This window comes from Marmota flaviventris, chromosome 1, assembly GCF_047511675.1.
Source record: "Marmota flaviventris isolate mMarFla1 chromosome 1, mMarFla1.hap1, whole genome shotgun sequence".
In the NCBI taxonomy this organism is placed as follows: Eukaryota; Metazoa; Chordata; class Mammalia; order Rodentia; family Sciuridae; genus Marmota; species Marmota flaviventris.
The window spans coordinates 49,306,175-49,328,729 of NC_092498.1; the positions used below are offsets into that span (position 1 = coordinate 49,306,175).

At 35.7% G+C, this 22,555-nt stretch overlaps 1 protein-coding gene across 3 annotated transcripts in view; it reads right to left on the reverse strand.

Moving 5' to 3' along the window:
* The window catches only part of Cadps2 (calcium dependent secretion activator 2), a 527,786-nt gene that overhangs the window by 20,243 nt on the left and 484,988 nt on the right, over positions 1–22,555 (reverse strand). For all 3 annotated transcript variants that reach the window (XM_071612817.1, XM_071612816.1, XM_071612815.1), the window contains 3 exons: positions 18,672–18,755; positions 18,533–18,565; positions 6,058–6,165 (listed from right to left, as the gene is read on the reverse strand). In XM_071612817.1, the coding sequence (XP_071468918.1) occupies positions 6,058–6,165; positions 18,533–18,565; positions 18,672–18,755 (225 nt within the window). The remainder of the gene's footprint in view (positions 1–6,057; positions 6,166–18,532; positions 18,566–18,671; positions 18,756–22,555) is intronic.

The following is a 22,555-nucleotide window of genomic DNA, read 5'->3' on the forward strand; positions in this document are numbered from 1 at the left end:
ATACTAATGACCAAGTGTTTTACAGAAAGAAAGTTTTATCTAGCTGGGTGCAGTGGCACACACATGTAATCCCAGTGACTCAGGAGGCTTAGGCAGGAGGATCCAAAGTTCTAGGCCAGCCTCAGCAATTTAGTGAGATTCTGTCTCAAAATAAAGAATAAAATGGGGAAAAGGGGTAAAAGTTTAGTGGTAAGAGCACCCCTGGGTTCACAGCCCAGTACCGCCAAAAAAAAAGTTTTATATAATAATTTTGCTTAACCATGTATCTGATCCATGTTTTGTTGGTTTCAGCTATTCTTAGGAATTTAAAATGGTAATAAATTAAAGTTAAGAATAGTAGCATCGATGCTACCAAGGCCGAATAAACTCCTGCATTAAAAGCTTGGACATTTCACGCTAAATTAAAAAAAAAAATCCCCTTCTTTCTTATTTGGGATTGTAGAGACAAATAAGAGTACATAAGTGCAAAATTAGCTTTACATTCACTTGAAATACTTTCATTTATTTTTCCTTTTATCATAGCATAAATGGGCTACTAAACCTATTTATATAGCTTAGGTCAATTTGGCTCCAAATGTTCAATTTAGTTTCTTCACTAAAAAGTAAGAATTCTTTTCATGGAAAGTCCTTAGAAATTAATTCTTTATGAAACACTGTTTGGATGAATATAACTGATTAACTATCATTTAAAGAATTACTTTTAATTTCACAAGATATCATAACAATATTTTTTAAAAATCTCATTGAGATGAAACTCCTCAACAATTAAATATTTAATCAGTTTATAACACAAGAGAATGTGTAGTCTGCATGATTTGCCAATTAGATCCTGCACCCTGGTGTGCCATCAGCAACAGGAAAGCTAAAGTGAGATTGTTCCAAGGGACTCAAGATGGGCAACGCCCACCAAGCTTACAAAGGCTGAGTTAGGCAGGCTTAGATGCGCTTCAGTCAGCTCCCAGTTGCCTTCACATGTAACGTTCCTGGAGCTTAGGAAATGAAAGCAGAGCGTGATGTTGTGGTAATTACAGTAGATGTCAGTTCTGACTTCTGACTCATCACCATTTTCTAGTCCAGAGAACCAGAGCTCTCCAGGAACTCCCCAGCATCTCTCCTGACATATGGACACCTGTGGCTTATTCTACTTGTCCTGATTCCTGAGGGAGGGAGCAGTCACCCTGCCTTGGAAGAAACATCATTGAAAATGAAACTGGAGAATTAAACAATCTTTGTGATAGTTTTGTTTGCAGATTTGACAAGTTGAAGACAGATTTTAAGGACTGCAGGCAATGATTTTTTTTTTATTATATGTTAGAAAAGGGATATGGAGTAAAAGAGATTACCTGCACAACAGACACCCCCCCCATTTTGGGGGGCAAATCCATGATCTTTCCTACCGTAAGAGAGATTCCTTTAGATGTATCTTAACCAAACAAAGCACTATTTTTAATTGAAAAAGTAAATGGAACATGTAGATATTATACTTAGCGTATGTCTCAATGCTAAGAGACAGAGATAATGTCTAAGATATCCTGCTTACTTGGAAATATTTGGTGTGCATACAGAGAATATGAGGACCCACTATGCTGTTCTAAATTTGGATTTCAGAACCATGATGGCAGATACACAATATGTCTTTTTTTTTTTTAAGAGAGAGAGAGAGAGAGAGAGAGAGAGAGAGAGAGAGAGAATTTAAATCTTTCATTTTTTTTTTTTTTTAGTTTTCGGCGGGCACAACATCTTTGTTTGTATGTGGTGCTGAGGATCGAACCCGGGCCGCACGCATGCCAGGCGAGCGCACTACCGCTTGAGCCACATCCCCAGCCCACACAATATGTCTTATGGCACAACTATTCTTTTATATAGACTCTCTTTCCAACTTATCTAAGGTGGGACACTGCTTTTACTTGGCTATCACAAAGGAACTTAGGAATTGCTACCCTGGCATGCAAAACTCTTTAAGCAACCAACCCAGTCATTTCTGTCACAAATTGTTAAAATTTAAAAAAAAAAAAAATCATTGATCTAAAATCTGGAAGGGTTTCAGAAACCACCTGGAGCTCTAGATCAACATTTTCAGTTTATATATACGAACTAACTGAGTCTTAAACAGATGATACCACTTGCCACCATCCAATTAATGAAAGAACTGTGGTTGGAACTGAGGTTTCTGGATTCCCAATCCAGTGCTCTTCCTACCACACTATTTTATTATTTCAAATTTTCTAAGTCTAAGGTGTGGTTTAGAGCTCACGGACCCTGAAGAGGGACCAGTTACAAAGTTTGGCAATACCAAACAAGTCACATGTCTTCTCTAGAGGAAGATTCTTAAACCTAAACATAATAGAGATGATAGCACCAAGATTATAAGGTTGGAAATAATATGGGTGAAGCACTCAGCATATTTCTTGGGACATGGAATTGCCCAGGAAACAGTGGTGGCAACACCTAAAACCATTAATATTTCAATAGCTTAAAAAGATTAGGGATGTCCCTCTATTAACAGAATGAGCCTGACATAATTTATTTACACTTGTTTGAAGTTCTTTCTGTTTTAAGTAGAAAGCATTTCATATGTTTAACCACTTAGAGGTAAAAGAGAATGTCTTCATACTTGTCCTCATGTTGACTTATTTTATCACCTTCAGAGGGTGATTTTAATTGTAATATTGCAAGATTTGATGTCACAATCTAAGTTTATCCTCTTTTTGACTTTTAAGATAAGGCAGCTTTTAATCATTTCCTTCTTAAATACCTGGAGGTTAAGAAACAAAAGAGCATTGGGCACAGTGGTGTATGTTTGTAATCTCAGCTACTCAAGAGGCTGAGGCAGGAGGATTGCAAATTTAAGACCATCTTGGGCAATTTAGCAAGACCCTATCTAAAAATAAAATAAAAAGGGCTGGGGATGTAGTGCAGTGCTTGACTAGCACATGTGAGGTCCTGGGTTTAACTCCTAGAACTTATCTATGGATCTGCAAAGGCTAGAAAAATAGCAGTGTAAGATGCTCAAGCAGATTTCATTATGGCATATGACTGTGCAGGTTGTTCATAGAAAACTTTACCATTCTAATTTTTAAGCATGCAAAAACAATGGACACAAATGTAGGGCAATGGTCATTGTGTGGCCTTAGGCAGTAGTGCCATTATTTAAATTGAGCTCTGGAGTTTTTAACCACAAAAATCATGGACACTTAAGATGTATAATTTATCAAAACATTTTAGAGGCCAAGGTTACCATAAGTAGTTAGGGAAAGTTCCAGACTTTTCAGTGATTTTTCCCATGGGTACAGCATCATCTAGAAATATTATGTAGTAGATAGAATACATGAGTTCTTAAGTATTAGGGCAGGATAAATATCTGTCTTGCAGAATAATTTTTCTATATAAGAATAGCATTAGGTGTGGTATTTCCAAAATTAAGTGAATTTCATCTAAGTAAAGAGAGCATCACTCTTGAGAGCTAAGGCCTCCTATTGTATGGTTAGAAACTGCAGCCTTTCCTCTGAGCTGGTTAGAATCACCATGTGTTGGGGCTGGGGATGTGGCTCAAGCGGTAGCTCGCTCGCCTGGTGTGTGTGCGGCCCGGGTTCGATCCTCAGCACCATATACAAACAAAGATGTTGTGTCTGCCAAAAACTAAAAAATAAATACTAAAAATTCTCCCCCCCCCCGCTCTTAAAAAAAAAAAAAAAAAAGAATCACCATGTGTTAACTCACTGTATTAGGGGTGTGTGTGTGGGGTGTGTGTGTGTGTGTGTGTGTGTGTGTTTGTGTGTGTATGTGTGTGTGTGTGTGTGTGTGTTTTCTTCTGCATCTGAACTTAGGAGGATCCATTTACTTATTCACATAGGAAGTACTCTAATTGCAACAGCAAAAGTTTGTCATGATGCCTGAGTACAATTGTTCTCTTCAATCTTTTTTATCCGTAATAGCTAAGGTTGCTAACAGTATATTTAGGGTCATTATTTTCAACTGTTTGACACCTAACAATATTATTTTAAGCTCAAGCCAAGTGGATTTCCAATAATTATACAATGTCTCTCAGTAATGATCTGTTGCTGAAGATACACATTCTACTGTACCTTTCAACACATACTTGATAACCTCTCATTTACTAACTGTAATTGAGGCAAATTCAGTCTTGGCTAATTAGGGGCTCTTAGTACCCCCTTACACATGTTATTCTTGATGACATATCAATAGAATTAGGGTCTATTTTTATTTTTTAATTAAAGTAACAAAAATGTGCAACTTAAAATGCTAGATGTTTAAGGACATTACAATTACTTTATGAATAACAGTCCAATGTTCTACTGGGGATTTGCAAAATGAAAAAAAAAAAAAAAAACTTTTACAACTAGAACAGAATAGTTTGGAAGCAAACTCAGAGCCATGTCAGATGCTTAGGTAGAGAAAGAGAAGTATACATGACCAAGACAATTCAATAATAGTTCATTATTTGAATGTTGACCTCTTTCCTCCACTTTAGTTAGTTCCATTTGTTAGTGCTGCCACATAAATGGTCTTCTAGACAAGTAGAGTAAATGAAGGGCAGGTTAAGTGAAAAATAAGTTTAAGGAGAAAAAAAAATCTCTACCTTTGTTATGAACCGATGGCAAGAATAGTTAAGCTTTGTAGTAAATAGGTCACCAAGACAAAAATTGACTATGTTAAGAAAACATCTTCCTGGCCCCAACAAACCTCAGGTAGATGGATCTACCTTATTTTTCCCTTAGTGTATGCACTTGAGCTAGATGAGGAAGACATATAATAGAAATAACATCAACCCAACTTTTTTGTGTGTGTGTTCAACATTTTTAAAATGACTACATAAGCAAAAAAGTCAAACAGAACTTGGAAACGAAACATATGCTAGTAAATTTAGAGCAAAACCAAATGGAAGCAGAAGTTGCTAATATGGTTTCAGTATTTTGTAAAAGAGCCAGCTGGATGGATGATAATTTTTCTACCCCTGCAGGGCATCAAAGCTTTTAGGAAATCATTCTTTTCACACATATTAACACTTAGCTTATTAAAACAGATGATACTTTTATTGTAAAATGGCCTGGGTAGAGGCTGGGAACATAAAGTCAGAAAGCTAAGATTCATTTTGACCACCCAATCTGACGAACAGTGAACAGGGCAGACCATGGCGGAGATGATGAGGTAGAGGAACCTACTGTAACTGCCACAGCTGAAGTGTCACCAAGAAGCCCGTGAATTGCTGTTATGAAAACATTTGCAGTAACTCGCATAATTAAATGAAACTGCCAGAAAAGCATTTCTAAAATGCAGAGAAAATGCACATAAATAAATTCACTTCAAAGCAATACTACAGTTCACAAACAGCACTGTGGTAAGTTATATAGTGTTCCAGCCACTGGAGTACCATTTCCTTTGAACATGGTTAATAATTACAAGTGAATGACAACATTGTTATTTAAATTGACTGCTCTCTTAGTTACCTGTATAGATACTCAATGAGTGAAAGTTGGTGATTAGGGTTTTGAAAACCACAATCCCCCATATCTAGTTGTCCTGCCTAAATGAAGACCTTAAAACTGATAAAAATGTAATGTTATATCTTTTAGCAAACATCAGTACTCTAAACCAAGATAAAAATGTTCAATGACAGCACAGTGGCAGATATTTGGCTTTCCTGCAGCTTATTTCCTTGTTTAACTGAACGATATAGTGACTTACAAAAAACTTTTAAAGTCAGAACCAAATCCGTTACCACATGGTTTTGTCTATGGCATGCTGCTCAGGCAAGTGAGATCAAGCTGCACATGTATGGATTGTCATCTTGCTTCTTAAAACTCACCTCAGAAGGCTTCTGAGACTCTCATTCTAATGGTGACAGTTTTCATGTAGAAAAGGAGGCCTCCCTTAAGGCTTCCCTCAGCAGTCAAGGAAATAAAAAAATTATCAACTATATTAGCTGAATAGAAGAAAAAAGACCAAAAAGGACTTTGCAGTCTTACCATCAAGATACAACTTTTCTCTTGCCGAGTATATTTACCACCAGCATACCTTGTGGGGGTAGCTACTTACATCAAATAACTTTTCTATATACATTTCTTCATTGACCTTTTCTCGAAGAATGTCCTGGTTTTGCCGAACAAACATAATATAGGTGTCTGCCAGATCCATTCCTGGTTTCTGTGGTGAGGGAAAAGCGAGGGGAATAAGACAACATCATTACTTAACCACATCCTAGAAATTAATTTTGAGAAATTACCTGAGTACAATATGCTCAAGACCAAATCAACAATGAGCACCTACAATAAATTCCACAACTGAAGTAAACAAAATGGTTTAGTATTGATGGTCACTACTTGAGGTCATAGTTATTATTAAAATGATTAAGCTAGTCTGGGGTTGTAGCTCCATGGTAGAGCACTTGCCTTGTATGTGTGAGGCACTGGGTTCGATCCTCAGCACCACATGGAAATAAATTTAAAGAAGTTTTTTTCGTTGTTCATCTATAACTTAAAAAACATTAAAAAAAGATTAAGCATATGGTTGTAAGCCTGTATGTATTTGTGTATGTGTGTGTGTGTGTGTGTATACATATATGCGTATATATATGTATATATACAGGCTCTCTTGAAAGGTGAATATGCTAAGCAGTATGTATGAAAGGATGTTTTTTAAAACATTTTTTTTTAGATGTAGATGGACACAATACCTTTATTATTTATTTATTTATTTTTATGTGGTGCCAAGAATTGAACCCAATGCCTCACACATGCGAGGCAAATGCTCTATCACTGAGCCACAATCCCAGCCCTGTGAAGGGATTTTTTCCCCAAATTTTCTCACATACAGTTATTATTCCTTAATTGTAAGTACAATCCACTTTTCATCATCTCTTGCTGATTTATCTATAATTTTAAAAATAGTAGCTTCCCTTTGGCTTTCTCTATTGACTATTATTGATGTTCAAGGAGTACAAATGATATTTTCTTATCAAGCTGGGTAAAATATTATTAGAAATGTATTAGACAAGAATGATTCAGTATGTTATTAAGTGAAACAAGACATTATCCAGTGCTTCTACTCAGTATTCATCAATACTGTCTTAAGAATTTATTTTAATTTAGAAATGCCGTGAGAATATCAATGCACTGGTTTCCTATATAAAGGTAAAGAGTTGAAAAAGTTAACTTACCAATGGCAGCTAACATTTGGTCTGTGTGTGTGTGTGTGTGTGTGTGTACTAAGATTGAACCTAGGGCGATTTACCAGGAGCTACTCCCTAGTCCTCTTTTCATTTTGAGATGGGATGTTGAAGTTGTTGGAGGTCTTGGTCAGTTGGTAAGGCTGAACTTGAACTTATGATCCTCCTGCATCAGCCTCCAGAGTCACTGGGAGTACAGGTGTGTACTACCATACCCAGCTTAACATGTAGTGTTTTCAAATGTTATAGAAGGTAGGGTGTTAACATTAATCCTCCTTATAGACTACAAAATCAGTACTAGGAAAGGACAAAAGCCTGAATGGCTGCTAAAGAGTTTTCCTTTTTACCGTATCATTAGTTTTTTTTTTTTTTAATTGAGTTTCCTATAGCTTCACTAGCTAATGCAAATAATTATTTGTATAATTTACATCTGGGGTTGATTAATAATCTATATTGACTTATTTGATTAGAGTAAAATGTAAGAAAGAACAAAATAGTAGAAATGATGCCCAAATAAGCCAGTCTTGCACCAATTCCATGCCCACAGGATGCACTGATAACCTCACTGACTCATCTGCAAAGAAAATGCTGCAAGAAAATTAGGTGGAAGATGATATGGATCATTTAACTATTACTATTTCTGGAAAAAAAACAACTCAAGTCATATATCAGAGGGATGCACAGCACAGCATCTTCTCCTTAAGCAAAGGACAAAAAGTTCTTACCACTCTTTTTTTGGGTGGGAGGAGTCAGTAATATCTTAATACCATAATAAAATTGCTTGTCTCTTAAGTAATACATTGTGGAGGCAATAAAATATCTTATTTATTCCCCTTATGAATTTTTAAACTAAAGTTATTTTTGTGCAGCAAGGATCACTGCAATTTCTTACTCTTGTATTCAGCCTAAAGGGAATTATATACCACATAAATTCAAGGATCTTTATAATATAACCCTGATATAATAAAATTAGTATTCAAACAAAAAAACTGGGTATTGGGAATTCAACCCATTGGTGCTTTCCCACTGAGCCACATCCTCAGTTATTTTTTTAACTTTATTTTAGACAGGTCTTGCTAAACTGAAGAGGCTGGCCTCAAATTTGTAATTCTCCTGCCTCAGCCTACTAAGTTGTTGGGATTACAGGCATGTGCCACCACTGCACTGCACCAGCTGATATAATAAAATTAGTCACAATTTGAAATAACTATTTACATAAATGTCATCCGTGTGGTATCTCCTTCAAGATCATCCATATATAATGTAGGTAAAACAGAGCATATCTAACAAAGGCAGCTTAACAAATTCACTTCTTCACTATTTTTCTGCCTAATTCTCATAACCAGTATTTGAAAGGTCAAGGGATATAAAAAATGAAATTATATATATATTAGTGAAGAAGCTGGGGAACCTGTACAAAGATTACTACTATCAATTCTCAAGAGGCAACTAACCCATAAGTATTTCATTATGTACCTCTAAAGTTTGTCAAAACACTGAAAATGAGAACATTCAGGTAACATGCTGTCCCTGAATGAAAATGACATGAGGACAATTTTCTATACTTAATAGCAAGTTAGCTCAGCATCTGAGTTTCAGTCAGGTGCCTGGCAAGAAAGTATAATGGTAGACAACATACCAAGGCTTTGGGTACAGCCCCCTGAATCTGGAGTTGAAGAACAGACAGATGAGAGACTTGCCTTCCCATAATTTCTCCACTCCCAACCCCATTTTTATTTCTGGTTTTCAAAGGAAAACTATGCTTGGAAGTCTAATTTACTCTGTCACTTGATCCATCACACTGGAAGGGAAGCTATGGCTGGGAAGAACAAGGAATAATGACTTTATACACTGGCCATATTCATGAGGGCAGTTTCTGTTTCATTAGTCACTTCCAGGACAACATTAGACTTCAGGAAACACTGTCCAGGAAGAGTTTATCTTTCACCATCTAAAACCAACAAATACTTTAGAGTTTACGTCTAAAAGAAAACTCAATGCCATTCCTTACTGGCAGACTCAAGGGGTATAATGCTAAATCTGTAAGGTGAGACAGTCCTAGAACTTTCTAAGAACATAATCATCTCTGGTGGAGGGTATAAGGTAAACCTCATTTAAAATAAGTTTTAACAAATTGTTTCTCTCTTCTTTATGAAATTGCTTTTTCTTCCCTTTTGGCAAATTAAGATCCACTTGCCTGGAAAAGAAAACCTAGAATTCTTACATTCCTCATTAGCATTATTTCTTCCTTTATCTTTGAGCTGTTTACCTATTCTTCAAACTGTGACATATGGGAATTTCACACCTAGTGAATATATTTTCATGTAGCTTGTGGCATGAGACTATAATCATTAAAAGAATATACACAAGTAAGAGTCGCTGCAACAGCTGGTGACATTTACCAATTAGAATTAGAGTTCTTTAAAACACTTTATCCTTCATTTGGTGCATGGAGGGTAATTATCTCTGATAAATTGCTGAAAAAGATGTAATTTTCCTTTTAAACAGTTTCTACGTACAGTACAAATGTGTTTGGATAGAAGACATTACTGCTGGTTCAGTGCTCCTTTGTGCTAAGACTTGTTTCATGGCAGTAAAATTTACACACTTTGAAAGTCACTGCATTTAATTCCATTATGAAATGTTATCTTATTAGGGAACCAAGCACAGTTTGAAAAAAAAAAAAGCTAAGCATACTGTTAATTTTTTGTGTATTTTTTTAGTGTGCAAATGAAAAGAAAGCATGTGATTGCACTAGGGAGATGAAAAACAGCTACAAATTCTGGTACAAGGGCCTAACAACTCTTTCATAGGAGCGGCCTGTTCAACTTCATCAGTGGTGAGTTCAAGTGAGTTTTTTAAAATCAAGAATATTGCATTCTAGAAAGCTGTATTTAGAGATCTTTTCTAAATTGATAATTAAATTATAGTTTCCTTAATGACTAAGAGAAAATAACAATTAAGAGCTATGTAGCAAGCACTCCATGTATTAAATAGCATTTAGGGAGAGTAAATGATTTTTCACATTCCCATGTAAACGCCAGGATCCTTAGCTCTCTAAGCACCAACTTCTCCATCTTGTTCATGAGGGTAGTTATCTCCAAGTCAAAAGAAGAAATTACTTTCAATCTGTTTAGAAAAGAACAGATTTTGGCTAACAAAGTTATAGTAAAGGGAAACAAAGATCTAAAGAATTCTCCCATGAGTATAAAGAGATCAATAACTATGGAAGAAAATAAAAGTATTTTCAGGTGAGTTGCTTTGACACTGGCTGCGAAAGTAACCTAATACATCAGCGAGAGAATGAGTTTAAGTAAGGGTGCAGACTGCAGCAATTTTTTTTCAAGCTTTAATTACTAGTTAACCTAGCAAGATGAACATGCTGCTTAAAAAGAGAGAAAAAAAATTCCTTGTTAATTATATGCTGAAACGCTCGTACTTCCTGCTGCTACACCTAATCCCACAGGTGCAAATCTTTGCTTTTCCCATTCATGGGTAGGTGGGTGCAACACTGCAGTCATTTTTCACAGCAACAGATTTAGATACAGAAGAAGCCGCTTAACCTTCCACTGGAGGTTAACAATACACTACACAAACACTGTCATGGTGTCTGTTTAACAAGGAGACAAATTTTTAAATACACTATTCTAGTCTCAAAGATTAACTAGAAGCTATGGCATAATTGACTTAATTTAAAAATGCACTTCTCATAACCTAGAAAAAAACTTGTCTTGGAAACAATGAGGAATGAAACTGTGATATCCTCATTTATGATGATCTGCATGCTTCACCAGTGAAATACACACATTCAATTATTTCTTGCTATTTAAAAATGCACCATGTGCAATATAAGAAGATGTCTTCTAAATTTGAAAATGTAGTGGGAACATTTTGTAGCACACCTCTGGCATCTAAGATTCAGTAGTACTTTGTATCTGATCTTCAGGGAACATAGGACATAATTCTATAAACATAATCTGTCTCGGATATTGTTAAAAAGGGGAATTTGTTTCCACTGATATCCTTTGTTACTTGGGCATTTATATATCAACTTGTATATTTTTACACTTGAGTTAAAATGTTCTGAGACTTTCAAAAGCATTTGGAATAAATTTAAATTACATGTTCTCAAACGCTTAAAAACTAGAAGGTTTTATGTATTCCCATGATGATTATATTGTAAAAAAGCCAAATAGGGGGCTGGGCTTGTGGCTCAGTGGTAGAGTGCTTGCCTAACATGTGGGAGGCACCGGAATTGATCCTCAGCACCACATAAATAAAATAAAGGTATTATGTCCATTTACAACTAAAAAAAAAAGAGAAAAAGCTAAAGAGATTTATCAAGTTTCTATGATGTAGAATTATCATATTGTATTCATGCAGAAAGCCAAAAGGAAATAGAGTTGTAGCCTTCAAACCAGATTGATGCCAACTTAAATATGTATCTTTGCTAGGACAAGGAATAATTCATTAAATGGACTGAAAGGAAGAAATTAAAACAATGTAGTTTACAGGGATATGAGTTTTTCAATATTTTCTGGTAACATTTTTATAATTTTTTAAAAACAGTGAGTTGGAAAATTACAAACCATTATTTTGAGAATGAAGGGTTCAAAAGTCATCACTTTTGTATATTTAGCAGTATTCGATATTTTACTAACATTGTTATATATATATTTTTGACTCCAAATTGAGAAGTAGAAAATTCCAAGATAAAGATGATGGCATTCAAATCCTTTTGAAAACATCTTTTAGACTGGGAGCATGAAACATGTATGTTTTAAGCATGTACATTTCATTCAGTCCTGCATTTTTAAGGAGAGCATTCTCTATGACTTCAGAGTTCTTTGCTCTGGATAAGACAGAGTTCTTGCTTTGGATAAGAGTCTGCTCCCTGAGCAGTTTGTAAAAGGCAGAATACTTTCATATTGTCACTAGTATCTGATCGCAGAATTGCTCTCATTAATGCTCCTGTAACTTAGGTGGTTTTATTGTTTTCACATGCATATAATAAGAATGGAACTGCTTGACACTATTTCCTCTAAGTTGTGACATCATTTATATATTTATGGGTTTTGAAACAGTTGATAGAAAATACTTCTATCAATGGGGAAAATTCTTCCAAAGAGAAAGTTATTTTAAAAATTAAAAAAAAAAAAAACTGAATGATAGCTTAAGATATTAGCCTGAAATCCTCAAGGAAAGACAGGTTTTTCAACTGAGATCCATGGACTTACTATGCCTTCTTCATTTGAAATTATGAAATCTAGTATCTTTCTTGCTATTTCTGATCTATGATAAGGATCACTACCATCTCAATTAAGAGAACTGGCTACTGATACAGTAGCATCCAACAGGGAAAGTGGTACATGTAAATCACACACATGGGCAATGATCATAATGATGACAAAGGCATTTAATGTTTCAGTTTATGATATTGTCCTTAGTTTTCCCTCATCTACTTAGAGTTGTTATGGTGTCAATTATAAAAACTGTATGAGGGGCTGGGGTTGTAGCTCAGTGGTAGAGCTAGCATGTGTGAGGCACTGGGTTTGATTCTCAGTACCACATATAAATAAATAAAATAAAGGTCCATCAATAACTGAAAAATATTTTTAAAAAGTGCATGAGGATTTGAAGAAGTGAAATTAAAATGCTGTGGACAGTATTTCATCATTAGCTTTGAAAGTTCTGATGGACTGGGATTGGTTTACTCAACCCCTTTTAGAACCTCTCCTATTTTGAATTAAGGGAAGCCTGAAGGTACTAGAATGCCAACAGCCAGAGGCAGGCTGTGAGTTGACCTCACATAGGAAAGAAGAGCTAGATGGACAAGAAACAAGGAAATAAAGGTGAGAGAAGCAAAACCCTCATTGGGGAGCACAATGCACAGCTCCCGGGCTGGCTCCTATAATAGGGAGACTCTGAATATGGTCCTGATGTGCAGGTGAATATTCCCACTGGGCAGGAGCTCCATTCCCCAAGTTCTGCCTGGCTCTCATTGTGACGCAAAGCTCTGAGTATTCAGGTGACCTTATCTAAGCAATAAACAATATCAGGAGCAAGAAAGCAAAAGAAAGAACGAAAGCATCAGAATCACGGCCGTGACCGATTATACCTTTAAAAGTCATCACTGGTATATGCAAGCTGCTTTCTATTCTAAAATTAGAGGAAAATAAATGAAATCTAATATTTTTCACTTGTGGAAGGCATCCGGATTTTCTTTTGGAAAGCAGTCACATTCTGAAGTGGGAGTGAAACCTGTAGAGGATGCACAGGAGCACGAAGCTTCACTTGGACAGAAGCACCAATGATCCCGTTTATTGTAAAGTGCTTTATATTTACACAGCACATTCACACTAATATGCTCATTGACTCTACATAAGAACCTAGTGAGGGAAACAACACAGGGATTATACCATTATTTTTATTGCTCAGGTGGGAAAAAAGGAATAGGGGAGGCAGCCAAGGGGCAAAGGGAGAACTTTTGAACTTGGATTCTGTACAGTACAGAGCTAGGTTTGAGCCACATTTTAAGGAGTTCAAAGATTATAAATCTTTGGCAAGTATCATAAAGAAGAGTATTTAAAAGAGTTACTAAGGAAGATAGGAAAACACCCATATGGAAGTTGCCCGTCTTGCCTCTTAGATTTTTTTGCTTCTTTCAGGTCACAATTCCCTTTTCTTTTTTCCCTTTATGAGCCATTATTTCCAGATAAGAGGCCCAGATTTTATGACGGGACCCTTAAGTATTCTGGCTGTTTTTGACAGGAGAAAGGAAAAAGGTAGTGTTGCTCATTAAAGAATTGTAATTGGTTTGTAAAAATACAGATAGGGTCCATGAATGTTTATTTTCTAAAATCTAAACACTAGATTTATTATAATCAACAATAATAATGTATGATAACTGCTAATATTTATTGAGCACTAATTCCACTCTAAGAATTCTGAAAAGTGCTTATTCATGGTTAACTGTAAGAGGTGTAATTATATCTCCATTTAACAGATATAGAAAGTCGTGCCTAAGGACACACTGATATTAAGCAAAGTGATAGAGCAAGGATTCAAAGATAGCAGTCTGGTTCCCCAGCCTGTTTGCAATGCCTCTGCTGTGCAGCCTCTATAGATCTGCCTCTACCTGCTGTTTTAATTTTTTTTTTTAATAGGAACTACTCTACATTATTGTCTCACATGATTTTTTTTATAAAACTTTTAAACACACCTTTCTTTAAACTTCATCCTACCTGTAAGTAGGGATTTATTTTTTTTTTGTCATTAGTTTTAGTGTAATTCTTAAACCCTACTGAATCTTTCGTTTTGACTTGGTGTACCTGTCTGCAAAACCAATATGAACACTCATCATGCTCCTATATTTAACATAGCAACTTTCCCTGTAGGTCTGTGTTCCCTTCTCCTAAGTTACATTTAGGCCAGAGTTACACTGTACAGGTCTTGCTTTCAAAAATGTTTCTGGGGTCTTCTTCAACATGAACATTTCAAGGCTCTATGATGGGACCATGACCTCCACAACTCCAATAGAATTGCTCTCCAGGATGTAGCTGTTTAATCAAGAACAACTCTACCAAAATCTCCTGGAGGTCACAGCTCATTACCTGACCAGAAAGAGCATGAAGGATTCTACCAATTCCTTTGGAGGAAATGTGAGACCCTGGAATTTATTTCTTCATTTGTTTTTGCCTCTTATGTGTGCTTAATTTTTTTTAATAAAAAAGTATCATGAAAGTATATAATGCACAGATACATCAGACTATGTTCACAACTATATTTAAAAGACTTGATTTGAGTCATCTGCTGTTAACACTTATGCATCTTCAGGTGTGCTATAAATATTCCACTTGAGTATGTTTTAACATGAATTCCTTCTTCTTTACTACAGTATGAACATCACTAAATTTCATGTCACTTAATTTTCACTTTACAGAATCAATGTTTTTATTTGTTTCTTTGTTTACTCTTGAAACAATTTCCAACAAGTGACTATATAGTAAACAGCTTTGTTCCCTCTCCACAAAAAATCCACCCCCCCTCCCCGGTCTCTTTGTTTTCTCATCATCTTCTGGAGACATTTTTTGGTTCTGTTGTTTCTTGTATGGACACAAATCCACGTCAAGAACTCACACAGTGATGGACGGTCATAAAAGGACTACTGTGGATTACAGAACTCATTTATAGTCATCTATAAAATGGGTGAAATTTCACTTATGTGAAATAATTCCCAAGGCTATACAGTTAATTCAGTGTCATAGAGCTGCATAAAAGGAATGAAAAGTCAGCCGCCAATGGCTACCAATAACTCGTAAGCCAGTGTTTTTTTTTTTTTTTTTCTTTTTAGATGGGGTCTTACTATGTTGCCAACGCCAGCCTGGAACTTGGGATCTTGAGGAGTTAGGATTGCAGGTTTGCATCACTGTACTAACCAGTGCTCCTTTTGAAAATAAACTTCTCAATTTTAGAATCATTTTAGAGGATAATTATGAATATAGTACGTAGAATTCCTATATTCTGCATCTCCAATTTCCCCTCTAATTACTGCATTTTATTAATCAGTATGGCACATTTGTTATAAATAATGAACATATACTGATACAGAATTAACTAAAGTCTCCATTTTGTTCAGATTTCCTTAGTTTTTACTGAATATCCATTTTCTGTTCCATGATCTCATCTCTATACCATTAGTTGTTACTTCTCCATAGACTCCTCTTGACTGGGCCACTTTCTACTCTCCTTAATAAATGACCTTCACAGTTTTGAGGAGTACTCTCAGATATTTTGCAACATCTTCTCTATTGAGATGAGTTTCATGTTTTTCTCTAGTCTCAACTAGATTTACAAGTTTTTGTGGAGGAAGGCTATAAAATACCATTTTTATCACATCACATCAAGGCTAAATATCATCAATATTATTTATCACTGTTGATGTTGACCTTGATCCAGTGGCTAAGGTAATATTGGCTAGATTTCTCCACTGTGAATCTACTCTCTCCATGGACCTCTTCATACTGTACACTTTGGAAGGAAGTTGCTATGTGGAGCCCACACTTAAGGAATGGGGAGATTTGTTAATGTATACCTTCTTCAGGAAGAAGTGTCTACATTATTTGGGGTCTTCTGCACAGGAGATTTTTTTTTTCTCTCATTTGTCTTGTCAATCATTTATATCAATTTGGAACTAATGATTATACTCTGGGTTATAACTCAAATTACATTTTAATTATTTGGTTGCTCAAATTTCCTAGCTTAGGCCACTGAGAATTCTTTACATTAACACTTGTGTCCCTCTGATGTACCCCCCATCATTGTGGTGTTTGTGAACATTTCCTTACTTTCTGCCAGGACATGATGCTTCAGATTCGTTTTGCTACAGCTGTTTTTGAACATTAGCTATTTTTTCAAGGACCTTTTGTTCATTTTACTGGACTCTAGAGTCCAAGTTCTGGGTGCTATGTGTGCTTGTTGCTTCTGGGGGTCATCACTTCTAGACTCAACAAACAAAAAATAGAAAGTGAGTACACAATCCAAGCACACGCAGGGCCTTCCACCTACAATGTTGTTATGTGTAAACAATTCTATTCCTATTAAGCAAAAGAGAAGTCCACAGTGATGTCTAAACTCTAATTATTATAGGATTACTTTAGCCTTCTTCCTTCGCTTGTCTCTTACTCTAACAATGAGAACTTGGCTCCTACCACCCATCACCCATTTATTTAATTTCAATATACATGTATAGTAATTGTGAATTGCTAACCTGTAGGGAAAATCTTTACCAACTAGAGTACAATGCTAATTTGTAGTTCTGTTTTTTTCTTTATTTTTATCAATCCTGCTCATTTCCAAAGTTATTTAGATTGGTATTTCCCCCTTCTCCTCTCAGTAATGTTATTTTATATATTTACAATGATGATTTTATAAGTTTCCTTTCCATTTTGTAAGGTTATGATAAGCTAAATGATTTTTTTAAAAAAAAAATCTTATATTCAGGTTCACTTTTTGTTTTTGCTGTGAAGTTAGGTTTTGGTGAATATACACACAGTTATGCATCTACCATTACAGTATCATACAGAACAGTTTTGTTGCTTCTCAGAAAACATGCTTTATTTCACTAATTCAATTTCCATGATCTTGAATCATGACAACCACTAATGTTTATAATCTTTATAGTTTTATATTTTGCAGAACATTATATAAATGGAATCACAAACATGTATTCCTTTCAAACAGGCTTCTTTTAGCAATATGCATTTAAGATTTACTCACGCTCCCAGTGTCCTGTGAGTTCATTTTTTTCTTTCCTTTTTTTCCTGAACAGTTGTTCATTCTATGAACCTAATACTGCCTGCTTATCCATTCACGCAGTGAAGGGCATTTTTGGTTGCTTCTAGTGTTGTTGATAAGCAAAGCTGCTCTTAACATTTGCACATAGGATTTGGTATAGAAATATATTTTAAAATCAATTGATAAATATATGGATCATGACTTATGATTTTAAAAATGAAAAACCCTACTCCAAGGATCTAGAGGTGTGTTGTGCCTCAAGTATGATGATGTGAGTCATATTCCATCCAGTTTTAAATTTTAAGTTTTTTTTAATGTGTTCTAATTCTTTGAAAATCAATACATACGCTGAAATATATGATTAAAAGGGACACCTTCAGCCTTGATCATATACATTGTGATAACAGAATTTAAAGCAAAAACTAATTTGTTATGATGATCAACTTAAAATTGCTGACTACCTGGTTATATTTACCACACAAATTGTTTCATTATGGTTGAGTAAGTTTTGCTGCTCATGGCATCTTAATTTCTGGGCAAATTTATAAGTCAAGCATTATTTCCCAAGAATTCTGTGAAAAGCCAAATGTTAAAATAAGTGACTACTAATTTTTAAAACTTTTGTATTTAGAAAATTAGTTCTTGGTTTAACTTATTCACTTTTATGGTTATTTTTAACTCTAATCAAGAATCTGTTAAAATTTTCATATAGGATAAAGAATGGCATTCATTTTTTTCCCTCTCAATAATAGTATGAGGCATTTTCTATCCCAGCTTGGAGCAATCTAGCTTCCTCCTGCCACTCCAGTTTTATGCTCTCATGGTGAGCTAACCTCCAACTTACAACGGAAAAAGTGTGCTGAAATAACCTTGCAAAGCTTTGTTATGAAGTTTAGTGCTTAAGAAAAATAAACTACTCCCTAAGGGATTGGTGCTGTTTTAAAGATTTGAAATAAACCTGTGGTGAACCATAATTATTAAATTAAAAAAGTGTATATATGAGAGAGAATTATATATAGTTTGGAAAGGCATATGAAAACAAATACTTACAGGCACATCAACATATTTTGCAGCTGCTTTCACCTTAAATGGGGGGAAAAGAGATATTTATGAGAATTATATTCTTAACTACTATGTAAGTATGATAAGAGTTGAGAGACAGCAGAAGAGAACTCATTCCAATACTTACAGTGAAAGACAGAATGGATGAAAAGAAAGTGCCTTCATCATACCTTGACAGCTTAGACAACACTCCTTCCAACACTGAAACAAACTGTAATACAGATTACAGAGAGTAGTTAGAATGTTTCTGAGCATGCAATCTAATAGCAGTGCAAACAATTCCTGAATCAACTTGTCCCCAGCTACTAAAATCTACAAAGACTCAGCTGACAGCTGAGGTCAAGCTAGCTTGCATTACTTACTCTTCATTTCTGAACATGAACTTTAAGGTCCTTTCCCATGGCTGGAAATAATACATCATTTAAAAAAATAATGTGGAATAGGAGTATAGTCTCAATACATATATGATCATTTAAGTTACTGATAAATAATATTAGGTTCATGAAATTATTCCTTAAAACATTTTTCAAGTGGAACACAGGAGCTCACAAACAATGAAGGCCACGCTTAATCAAATTCCTTTCCTTTATGTATTATTTGACCATCTCTCTACTTTTTCTTACATACGCACAGAAGATTGAATAAAATAAGAACAGAAAGTGAAAGACAGGTGTGATGTTCAAGGCTCTCATAACATGAGAACACAAATCATTAATGGGCATTTGTCAAGCAGCTCTAACTGGGATATTTAAGGATGATTCCTGCTTCTAGAAGATTATTCAGCAGTCTTTGAGCTAAAACAGATACACACACTGAAAGGCAAAGTGGAAACAGCATTAGACTGAAAATATATAACCCAATTCTATCTCTGATCTCTCTGATCTCTATGTGGGCTCAGTCTGATCACCATATATTCCAGGCCTCAGTTCTTTCAAATCAATTAAATGTGTATGTTGGAGGGAGGAAGGGAAAGAGTCAGGAATTCAAATTATTCTTAAAAGCATCTTGCATTTCTAAAATTTTTTATTCCTTTTCTTTCTCTCTCTATTTATTTATTCATTTGGTTGCAGTGCTGGGTATTGAACCCAGGGCCTCCCACATGCTAGGCAAGCACTCTACCACAGAGCTATACCTTCCACTCTTTTCATTTTGAGACAGGGTCTGCCTAAATTGCTCAGTGTAGCCTTAAATGTGAATTATTCTGGTCTCATCCTTCTGGCTGGAATTACAGGTATAAGCAAACATGCCTGAAGTTAAAATTTTATATTTGTATGAAATGAAAAAATGCTTACTCTATTGGAAAAACGTGGGAAATTTTACTTTATTAAAGAAGATCAATGAATAGGCGGAACTAATAAGATACACTGTCCTACATCTTTCCTCTTTTGAACTAAAATAATACGCATTATTGACAAATTACATACACTCCCAAAGGGGAAATGCTGACAAGGTTTTTTAAATACAAAAAGGGAAATTAACAAAGGCTGGTTTTTGTTCACATAGCAGCTTCTTCAACAAAGTGATAATAGTTCTAGGGACACAGCTTATTGGTCTCTAGTGACCGAAGAGCTCACTTCGAGTGCACAGGAGATAATCTTTTCTCTATGGCTGATCAATTACTGCAAAATAGTTTATGCAAAAGAAACAAAAACTTCCCTATAGGTTTCTCCATCACATCATTTGCGACATGATGTAAGAACACAGAAACAAAATCATGCAAATAACTGACTAAAGTTTTATTTTTAAAAGAAGGAGAATTATATTCATTTGAATAGTTATCCTATGGGATATAAACAGCAAAAAACACAAAATTATAAATTGCTCACATCTGAAAGTCAAATTAGCACTTTCTTCCTGCCCATTAGGATTTCTCACCAATCATGACTGCCTAACTCAACTTGATGTGGTTTGCAAGGACCCAGAAGACCAATACTCCAGGGCTATGTCAGACCAGGGGAAGGGAATTCCAAACTTAATGGCCCTCTGTGGAAAATGCCTCATCTCTTGTAACTCAAATCTTGAGAGCAAGTGTGTGCTGGGTGATGTCACTTGGAGGAGAGCGACAATTGCTATGGTTACTAGACAACCTTATGCATCAGAGGCTCTAGCACAGCACCTGGCTCTGGGTGCCTTCTAGTGAACCTGGATGCACATCTGTGAAAGATGCTGAGGGACAAGGCAGTGAAGAGGCAAGAATCCTGTGAACACCTTTTGAAGGTGTGGGTTCAAGTTGGAGCTCTGCTACCATCTGGTTATAAGATAGAGTCAAGTCATTTCATTTCTCTTGCTTTCTTGCACTCAACAGTAAAATGGGGAAAAGATAGCTATCCTGCTCACCTTATAAAAATGGTGTGAAACTCAGGGGTGGAGTTTTACGTGAAAGAACTGTGAAAATGCCAAATATTAAAGAAATTTAAAGAATTATTGTTATTGATGTGATAATAATAACTATCCATTATTTGTCTGAAAATGTAACTATATTAAATCATAATTAGGATGGCTTAGTGACAACGTATAAAAATGAGTTTGATTCTTAGCTAATGCATCTAATTCAATGAAATATGTGGAGGTATCTAGGGTGATAGGACTGAATTGAGGCTGTTAGAAGGCCATTGGAATCCCACCTGTTTGAAGGTCATTGGTGGACAACAGGGAAGAAAGCCTTTGAACACAGGTGATCATGCTCCCACATTATCTACCATTACACTACAGAATTGCAAGGAATAAATGAGGTGATCTATGTTAAGTGCTCAATGAATGTCTCTGGGTTATAATTATTATGGAGTACCTAAGATAGGAAATAAAAACAGAGGACTCTTAGATCTCTTCCTTCAGGAACATACAAACTAGTGGAAGAGACAGACATGAGCACAACTGGGTATTACACAAGGCAGAAGTTCTATGGGCCATAGCAGAAGGGTGCACAGTGTGGCTGAATTGGAGGAGGGAAAGAGGGGCTTTGACCAGAGGATCTGGAGAGAACTTTCTTTATAAGGTGGCACAGGAATTAAGCTGTAGGATATCAGAAATGGAGCTGATAAAATGACAGGAAGCCTACTGGCAGATGCATTTAGGGCAGAAGTGTCTCCATAGAGGCATCTGGCAGCCTGTCTAGCTGGACTTTTCTTTACAGTACGAGCATCATCAGGTTACATCTCAGCAAGTCCTGTGTGTGGGCTTGTGGTCTGCTGCAACCAAACCACAATAATCTTTGTTTCCATTTCAAAAATAGCAGAAGCTTCTTTTTGAGTTCTTCCCTATCACAAATGGTCCCCTGGGAGGTAAAATACTGTAGGGACTCTAAGTGCTTACATGGCCGTGAACAGCCACTGCACCTCTGGGATCAACCAGGTGAGCCATACAGTTCTTACAGAAGGTTTTCTTTGTAAGATATTTGTTGAGGCCCAGGTGGTGGAAAAGCTACTTTCAAAACCAAACTCTATTAACAACAAGATTAATAATGACATATTTTTCATTTGGGTTTTAATTGCACAAAACAGCAAGATTCCAAGGAAATCAAGGTAAATGCTGGGTTTCATTGCTGAATCTTTAACTGCTTCCTGTGAACTTTCTCTGAACAGCTCAGGGAGTATATAAATACTTATGGGTTTGCCTTGTGCTCTCTGTTCTCCTGAGGGTGTTGGGTTGGAATGAAACATTGCAATCTCTTTGTTGTGTATGCTATGTACTGGGTTTGTTTGAATAATATTTAACACCTAGAGTCTGTCTGGGCAATTACCAACTTTGCCTCATGATACATACTCTCAAGGAAATTAAAGATGAAAGCATTTTAAAATGACTGTAGGTAGAATGAATCATGATGAGGGCCACAAGGCATGTTGTTTTAAATTTCTTGTTGAATTTTAAGATGACATAAGAATGATTTTAATAGAATATAAATTTGGGTGGAAGGTAGAAGATAAATTCTAAGAAGCAATGGGTAGAAGTCCAGCTATAGACTGCTGGGTTTAAAACCAAGTTATTGCTATTTTAGCCATGACATTTCATGAA